An 8,831-nucleotide genomic window follows, 5' to 3' on the forward strand; every position below is an offset into this window, starting at 1 on the left:
GCTCCCACCTGCTGGTGCACCTGCGCGGGCACACGGAGGAGCGGCCGTACCGCTGCGCCGAGTGCGGGGCTGGCTTCGCCGAGGCCGCCAAGCTGGCCCAGCACCGGCGCAGCCACACCGAGGAGAGGCCCCACCAGTGCGCGCAGTGCGGGCGGCGCTTCGGCCTGCGCTCCAACCTGACTCGGCACCAGCGGACCCATTCCGGCGAGAAGCCGCACCGCTGCGGCCAGTGCGGCAGGGCCTTCAGCCGCGGCTCCAACCTGGCCCAGCACCAGCGGACTCACCGCGGCGAGAAGCCGTACCGGTGCGGCCAGTGCGGCAAGGCCTTTGCCGTCAGCACCCACCTCCTCATCCACCAGCGCTCCCACACCGGGGAGAGGCCCTTCCCCTGCCCTCACTGCGGCAAAGGCTTCACCGTCAGCTCCAACCTCCGGCAGCACCTGCGGATCCACACCGGGGAGCGCCCGTACCCCTGCACCCAGTGCGGGAAGAGCTTCCGGGCTCGGACTCACCTCCGGGCCCACCAGAAACTCCACGCATGAGCGGGCGGGGCGGGGCCGCAGGGGAGACGGCGGGTCTGTGGCTGGCCACGGCTATAGAGGGGGACGGCAGGGGGCGGTGGAGCTAGTTATGGGGTTAGTTGTAGCTTAGGAAGCATGGCTCTGTAGGGCCATGGGGAAGTATTGGGCGAGGGGTTATGGGTTTTCAGAGCCATGGTGGACCATGGAGGTTTCATGGATCTTTAGGCTCAGAAGGGACGATGAGGGGGGGGTAGGTGGTAGCTTTGGTGGGGTTCATAGATGGAGTCTAACCTTGACGCAGCTGAGTATGAGCCACAGAGGCTCTCAGAGCACCGATGGCAGATGACACGGCCAGAAGGGACCATCGTGATCTGACTTACAGAGCAGAGAACCTCGCCCTGTGATTCCCGCATCCAGCCCATGGCTGGTGGTCGAGCTCGAGCGAGACGCCGGGTTGTCGTTTAAGGACTCTGAGCGGCAGAGAATCCACCAGCACCCGTGGCAAGCGGCTCCATCGGTTAATTAGGAGGCTGGGTTAAAAATATGGGTGGTGGTTCTGGTTTGAGGCAGGGGGAGGACTTCTGGGTTCTCTCCCCGGCTCTGAGAGGGGAGTGGGGACTAGTGGGTTAGAACAGAGGGGGCTGGGAGCCAGGACTCCTGGGTTCTCTCCCCGGCTCTGGGAGAGGAGTAGGGGCTGGTGGGTTAGAGCAGTGGGAGCTGGGAGCCAGGACTCCTGGGTTCTCTCCCCAGCTCTGGGAGGGGAGTGGGGACTAGTGGGTTAGAGCAGTGGGAGCTGGGAGCCAGGACTCCTGGGTTCTCTCCCTGGCCCTGGCATTGTCCTGCTGGGTGACCTTGGGCATGTAGCTTCTCCGGTCAGTGCCTCTGGTTCCCTCCCGCTCTTTGTCTTGTCTGTTTAGCGTGTGGGCTCTGCAGGGCATGGCCGGTCTCTCACTGTGGAGCACTGTTGGTTGGGGTCTGGGCAGCGCCCGGCGCGACGGGGCCCTGATCTTGGTTGGGATCTGTGCAGCTCCGGGCGCGCCGGAGCCCTGATCTCGGTCGGGGTCTCTGCAGCGCCCGGCATGACGGGGCCCTGATATTGGTCGGGGTCTGTGCAGCGCCTGGCACGACGGGGCCCTGATCTTGGTCGGGGTCTGTGCAGCGCTGGGCGCGACGGGGCCCTGATCTTGGCCGGGGTCTGGGCAGCAGAAAGATCTGTGCCAAGGACAGTCATGGGCCACCCTATGGGAATTGCGCCACCCTATGGGAATCCGCCCCCCTCCCCCCCCCCAGCAAACTGCCTCAAATGCTGAGGTGTCCAGGCTACAGTGGCAGACTGGCCTAGGGGGTTTAGAAGCCTCAGTTTCAAAATCAGTATTATTAGTGTTTGTGTTACTGTAGGGCTTAGGACAGGGATGCGGAAACTGATCCCGCCCTCTGCTTAATTTCATCTGGCTTGCGGCAAGTCTCCATGCCGCGGGCCGGAAGCCCTGAGCCTGGCCCCCCCCTTTCCCCCAAGCGGGGCTGCAGCCACAAGCGCGAACTTGCCCCACTGTGGAGGGAAGCTAGAGTTGCCAGCCCGTTAAAAGTCCGGTTGACTCCGCGTGGCTCCCAGAAGTGGCCGGCATGTCCCTGCGGCCCCTAGGCACAGGAGCGATCAGGGAAGCTCCGTATGTTGCCCCCGCCTCGCACGCCGGCTCCACAGCCCCCATTGGCTGGGAACCGGGGCCAATGGGAGCTGCAGGGGTGGTGCCTCCGCTTAGGGACTGGACACAGCGGCTGCTTCCGGGAGCAGTGCGGAGCCAGGGCAGGCAGGGAGCCTGCCTTAGCCCCGCTGCGCCGTCAACTGGGAGCTGCCGGAGGTAAGCGCCGCCTGGCCGAAGCCCGCATCCCAAATCCCTACCCGGCCCCAGGTCGGACCCCCCTTCCGCACCCTAACTCCCTCCCGGAGCCCGCACCCCCGAAACCCCTGAGCCCCCTCCCGCACTCTGAACCCCTCATTTCTGGCTCCACTCCAGAGCCCGCAGCCCCCGCTGGAGCCCTCACCCCCTCCCGGATCCCAGCCCCCTGCCCCAGCCCGGTGGAAGAGAGTGAGCCACGGAGGGAGGGGGGCTGGAGTGAGTGGGGGGCAGGGCCTCTGAGGAGGGGCGGGGCCAGGATGTTCAGGTTTGTACCTTTAGAAAGTTGGCAACCCTACGGAAAGACCCGAGCCCTCTGTGCCGCGCCCCCCCCCCCCCCCCACGGGGCTGTGTGTGGCCAGCGATTGATTTTTTTATGTGGGTCAGTGGCCCCTGATAGAAAAAAGGTTCCCCACCCAGGCCTAGGAGGCCGCGCCCTCGAACTGACCCTGTCTCACGTGGGCCCTGGAGCTCCCAACTCCCATTGGCACGTTGGGAACCTGCCCTCTGGCTCCATGCCCCTGTGCTGGGCAGCCACCGAGCTCCCCTGGAGTCAGTGACATCAACGGGGGCTCGGGGCCTAAACACCCCTGAGGTTCTGGGCCTAAGGGTAAATTACACTGAGACTAATGGACTGTCTGTCTGTCTGGCCCTATACACCCCTCTCATCTATCTGTCTATCCCCACACCCCCACCCATCCATCTCTCCATCCCCATCCACTCCCTCTATCTCTGTATCCCCACACACCCCTCTCATCTATCTATCTCTCTATCTCTCCATCTATCTATCTATCTATCTCTCCCCACCCCCCCACCCATCTCTCCATCCCCATCCACCCCCTCTATCTCTGTATCCCCACACACCCCTCTCATCTATCTATCTATCTATCTCGTTCAGGTGTCACACTCCACAGCCCATTACGTGGTGTGTGAAGCTTTCCCTCGCTGGACGACGTTGCCCATGTTAGAAAGTTGGAGTCTGGGTCACCATCTCCCTTCCCCCCATCCATGTCCGTGTGAGTGACCCCCTTCCCTGTCCCCCTCGCCCAGCCTGCCACTTAGCGCTCGTCTCAGGGGGCTCCTTGCTCGCCCGCCCGCCCACCCCAGCTCTCCCCCTCTCTGGGGCTCGAGCTGGGGGGATTCGCGTGCTCTGGAGTTGTGGGTCAGGTGAGTCTGGCTGCCGGACTCCCCCAGATAGGGGGCAGCACGCCTGGCGTTTGGATCAGGAGCCCAGCGCGGGACACGAACAGGGATGGTGCCTCATGTGGGACGGGAATGAGAAACGACACAGCTACCCTCTGTCCCCTTCCCATCAGATGGTAGGTTAGGACGGGGGGGGCTGGGAGCCAGGACTCCTGGGTTCTGTCCTCAGCTCTGGGAGGGGAGTGGGTCTAGTGGATTTTGAGCAGGGTGGGGGAGCTGATAGTTCAAACTCTTAAGTTCTAGTGACCGCTGTTGGCTCTAACCACTAGACTGACCTCCCCTCCCCGAGTTAGGAATAGAACCCAGGAGTCCTGACTCCCAGTCCTTATAGCAGTGGAGCGTCCCTGACCCGACTATCTGGCAGTGAAATATAATGGAAAGCCCCAGTGTTTATGTTGCCATTATTAGGTTTCAGGATTAACACATCACCCCAGAGACATGTGGCAGGTCTGGTCTCTCACTTGGGCCTGGGAATCCCTCCAACTCTTGTGGCCTGGGTCGAGTGGCTCCTCCTTTTGGGCTGGGGCGGGGCTCGCTCCAGCCCATCCCTGGCGATTCACTAGGTGGGCCTGGGGATGAGGCAAAATCCTAATGGTTTGCCTTTCTGCTGTTAGGACTACAATTCCCACAATGCCCTGTTGCAGAAGCTATAGTACCCATGGTGCTTTGCAAAGGAAGAGGCAGATAAAATGTTCAGCCACCCATTCCCTTCATGCACACTCAGCCTACCCTGCTTGGGTGGGGGCTGGGAGCCAGGACTCCTGGGTTCCATCTCCAGCTCTGGGAGGGGAGTGGGGTCTAGTGGTTACAGCAGGAAGGGCTGAGAGCCAGGACTCCTGGGTTCCATCTCCAGCTTGGGGAAGAGTGTGGGGATTTCTCCTTCAACAGAGACTGAAATCAGTATTTAGTGTCTGGAAGGCAGTAATGCCAGGGAGCCTGGACTCCTGGGTTCTCTCCCCAGCTCTGGGAGGGGAGTGGGGGTTAGTGGGTTAGAGCAGGGGGGCTGGGAGCTCGGACTCCTGGGTTCTCTCCCCAGCTCTGGAAGGAGAGTGGGCTCTAGTGGTTAGAGAGAGTGAGTGGGTGCAGGGAGTCGGGAATCAGACTGGGCTATGTGGGGTATTCTGCCCCCTTTCGGGTTTCCAAAGATCTCACGGCAGGTGAATGCTGAGGGGATTTATATGACTGGGTCTTTCCGGGGGAGCTAGATTCTCAGCTCAGCACCCCTGGGGGTCAATCGGGAGTCACCCCTGGGCTGCAATGGGGTCACGGCCAGCTAATCTCAGCTCCCCTGGTGTAAATCTTGAGCCACCCCCTGGAAAACTGCATGGTAGTTAATGGACTCACTCTGGATTCACACCTGTTTACTTGTAATCCGGGCTATCCCACCACCTCAGATATCTGCACATGTTGGTGGTGGTGGGGGGGGGAGGGGATGAGCTGATTTAGTTCCTTTCCAATACGCCCAGCCTTAAGCAGCCAGAAATTTCCCTGTGGGGGCCAAAACAGCTGGCAAGGCATTGCTCACGGCTCTGAAATAATGGGCGGGCTATTTGGAGCTTGCAGGGGGTGATCACGACGCCCGTCCACGCTCCTTTGAGTTTGGACTCCGTTGTGTCCGGCTAGCATTTCTGGGTGCAGGAGCTGGGCAGGGAATATCTTTTTGTCTCCGCGGCGGACTGAAATCCCACCAGCTCGGTTTGACAGCATTCAACGCAGATCGTGTCCATTTGACAGCGAAGAGCCATCTTGATTTGGAAGCGTTTTATTTCTGCTCTGGTTGGATTTTGAACTCTTCACCGTGGAGGCAGATTCAAGCTTCGTAACTGTTAAGAACGCAAATGGTCAAAATATACACAATAAATAGCCTTCAAACAACCCGCGTGAGCTCCCTGAGCAGCAGTTTTCTTACGGTGCCTCGCTGTAATTTTGACGAGCGATGGATTTGTCGGCTTGCGCGGGTCCAGGGAAATCCACCTTTATGGGTCAAAAAATCGACTCCTGCCAAGCCTGGACCCTATTGAATGGCCCTCTGTTGAAATTCAGACAGCCGCGCTCTACCCTGGTGGGCAGGGTTAGCAGGGGATCGGTCTGCTAACAATGAAATCGTCTTGCGCAGTCGGAAAGCTAATAAACCGGCTCCCCAGCCGTTTCTCACTAGCTCACGATGCAGGAAGCAGCTGCATACACTAGAGCAGCGGTTCTCCAATGGCGGGACCCCAAAGTGGGTCATAACCCCATTTTAATGGGGTGGCCAAGGCTGGCTTAGACCGAGCCCCGCTGCCCAGGGCCGAAACCGAAGCCTGAGGGCTTCAGCCCTGGGTGGTGGGGGCTCAGGTGACAGGCCCCCCCCCCCCAGGGTTGTGGAGTTTTGTTGTCAGAAGGGGGTCGCAGTGCAGGGAAGTTTGAGACCCCCTGATCTAGAGACCCCGGGGGAAAAAGGAGCCAGTGAGGTGAAAGATTTGGGGGTCATCCTGGCTAATCATAGAATATCAGAGTTGGAAGGGGTCATCTACTGCTCAAAGCAGGACCAATCCCCCACTAATTTTTTTTGCCCCAGATCCTTAAATGGCCCCCTCAAGGATGAAACTCACAACCCTGGGTTTAGCAGGCCAATGCTCAAACCACTGAGCGATCCCTCCCCCCGAAGCTCCTAGTGTGACTCATGGCCAAGGGGCTAACGCGATCCCGGGCTGTATAAACGGGAATCTCAAGTAGGAGCAGAGAGGTTATTTGACTTCTGAATTTGGCCCTGGTGCTCACAATTCAAGGATGTGGATAAATCGGGGCGGGGTCAGAGAGCGATCAAAGGCTTAGAAAACCTGCTGTACCACGATAGCCTCCAAGGGGTCAATCAATTTCGCTTAACAAAGAGAAGGTCCAGGGGTGACTTGACCCCAGTCTAGAAATACCTCCATGGGGAGCAAATATTGACTAAGGGACTTCTTTAGAGAAAAGGTCTAACACGATCCAATGGCTGGAAGCTGAAGTTAGACAAATTCAGCCAGGAAAGAAGGTGTGAACTGTTAACGGGACGAGCAGTTATATTGGAACGGCCCATTTTCAAATCAAGAGAGGACGGTTTTTTAAGAGATCTGCTCTAAGAAGTATCTTGGGGCAGGTCTCTGGCCTGGGTCAGACTAGCTACCACAGTGGTCGCTTCTGCCCTGGGAATGGATAACATTCTGGAGGGATTGCTGTTTTTATAGACTGTGTGTATCTCGCGGGCGAGCCCGTCACGGGCAAACAGGCCCTGTTAGACTTTGGAGCAGCGGGCGCTGTGTTTTCTCTGCTACACCTGCCCTTCGCGGGCTAGCCCGGCACATCGGCCCCGTCCGATGGAGACCGAGGCGAGGGCATTTTGCTTTGCCATGCGGACAGTGATACATGCAGAGATTCTCCCGCAAGCCCAGCAAGGAAACTGCACGCCAGAAAACTTTGTGACCAAGGCGGGTTTCAGAGGGCTGATAAATACCCACATCTGTAACAAACTAGAACAAGGCTGAGGAGAGGCTGAAGATTCACTTGAGGCCAGGGAGAAGTAAAAACCCGTAAAATGTGGAGGATGACTTAGGAAAGAAGAGGAAATGATACAGGGTGGAATTTAGTAAAGAATGGCCCAGTAGTTAGAGGAGAGAGGACAGGAACTCTGGTTCACTCCCCAGCTCTGGGAGAGGAGTGGGGGTCTAATAGGTTAGAGCAGGGGGGCTGGGAGCCAGGACTCCTGGGTTCTCTCTCCAGCTCTGGGAGGGGAGTGGGGTCTAGTGGGTTACAGCAGTGGGAGCTGGGAGCCAGGACTCCTGGGTTCTCTCCCTAGCTCTGGGAGGGGTGTGGGGTCCAGTGGGTTAGAGCAGGGGGGCTGGGAGCCAGGACTCCTGGGTTCTCTCCCCAGCTCTGGGAGGGGAGTGGGGTCTAGTGGGTTAGAGGGGGGGGGGTTTGAGAACCTGCCAAGAGTCTGACAGAAGAACACAGCAGAGGCTATGCCAATAAGTCTTTATTACAAGAAGAAGGGTAAGGAATACAGGGCCACAGCTGAGAGCAGTGCCGGATCGCTCCCAGGTACCTCCATCTGCCGCCACCACCAAGCTCTGCTGCCCCCCACCCCAAGCTGGGATGACAACCACGGACCCACCCCCACACTAACTCCCCAACCCCCCTCCCCCCCAGACTTCACTAACAGAGTATCCCCAAGGGCTGCATAGATGTTCATGGGTTAAACGTGAGAAGCCCACCCCCAGGAAGCGTTACTGATCCCCAATCTAAACATGGGGAAACTGAGGCACAGAGTGGCATGCACCTCACAGTTACATAATGACAGCAAAGAGGGAGGACTGGGCAAAGAACCCAGGAGTCCTGACCCCGCCCCCAGTCCTCCCCACGGCTCTAACCGCTAGACTCCCCCGCCCTCCCCGAGGTGTATCGAATCTCCCAGCCTAACTCAGACACCCTCTGTAGGGGTGGGGTTATGCCAAACTCCTCGCAACTCACTTCCTGTTTAGTCCCCAACCACCCACCAGACTGGAGCCGGCGCCCCCTAGTGGGGAAAGGCCCCAGGTCCGATTCCCCATCTCTGCACCTGTCCGCTGCTTCTCTACAGCGCGGCCTCTACTCAACTAGCACCCTCTACAGCAACGGGGAACGCTGCTTCCTCGCTAATGTCGCCAACAGAGCCGATTACGGCATCCTCACCAGCCCCATAGCTCTAACCCCCTAGGCCCCACTTCCCTCCCGGAGCCGGGGACAGAACCCAGGAGTCCTGGCTTCCAGTGCCCCCCGCTCTAACCCACTGGGCTCCACTTCCCCACCAGAGCTGGGGAGAGAACCCAGGAGTCCTGGCTCCCAGCCCCTGCTGCTGTAACCCACCAGACCCCAATTCCCTGCAAGATTCAGGGATAGGACCCAGGAGTCCTGGCTCCCAGTCTCCCTGCTCTAACCACTAGACCCCACTCCCCTCCCAGAGCTGGGGACAGAACGCAGGAGTCCTGGCTCCTAGCCCCCCTACTCTAACCCACTAGACCCCACTCCCCTCCCCCCAGAACTGGGGATAGCACCCAGGAGTCCTGGCTCCCAGCCCCTGCTGCTCTAACCCATCAGACCCCAATCCCCTGCAAGATCCAGGGATAGGACCCAGGAGTCCTGGCTCCCACTGCTCCCCTCCCCCTCCCACGCCTGTATACAAAAGACAGATACATTTCGTTCGGACCCAAACCCTCCG

At 59.2% G+C, this 8,831-nt stretch overlaps 1 protein-coding gene across 1 annotated transcript; it reads left to right on the forward strand.

Annotated features, from left to right (window-relative positions):
- Window positions 1-5: 5 nt before the first annotated feature.
- On the forward strand, window positions 6-542 carry LOC113409427 (zinc finger protein 2-like; the record flags this gene model as incomplete). Its single annotated transcript, XM_026663323.2, has 1 exon — window positions 6-542. A coding segment is annotated over one exon (537 nt), but the record flags the coding sequence as incomplete, so codon positions are not given.
- Between the last annotated feature and the right edge of the window lie 8,289 nt (window positions 543-8,831).

This window comes from Terrapene carolina, unplaced genomic scaffold (genome assembly GCF_002925995.2).
Source record: "Terrapene carolina triunguis isolate 2854851 unplaced genomic scaffold, T_m_triunguis-2.0 Scaffold33350, whole genome shotgun sequence".
Classification (NCBI taxonomy): Eukaryota; Metazoa; Chordata; order Testudines; family Emydidae; genus Terrapene; species Terrapene triunguis.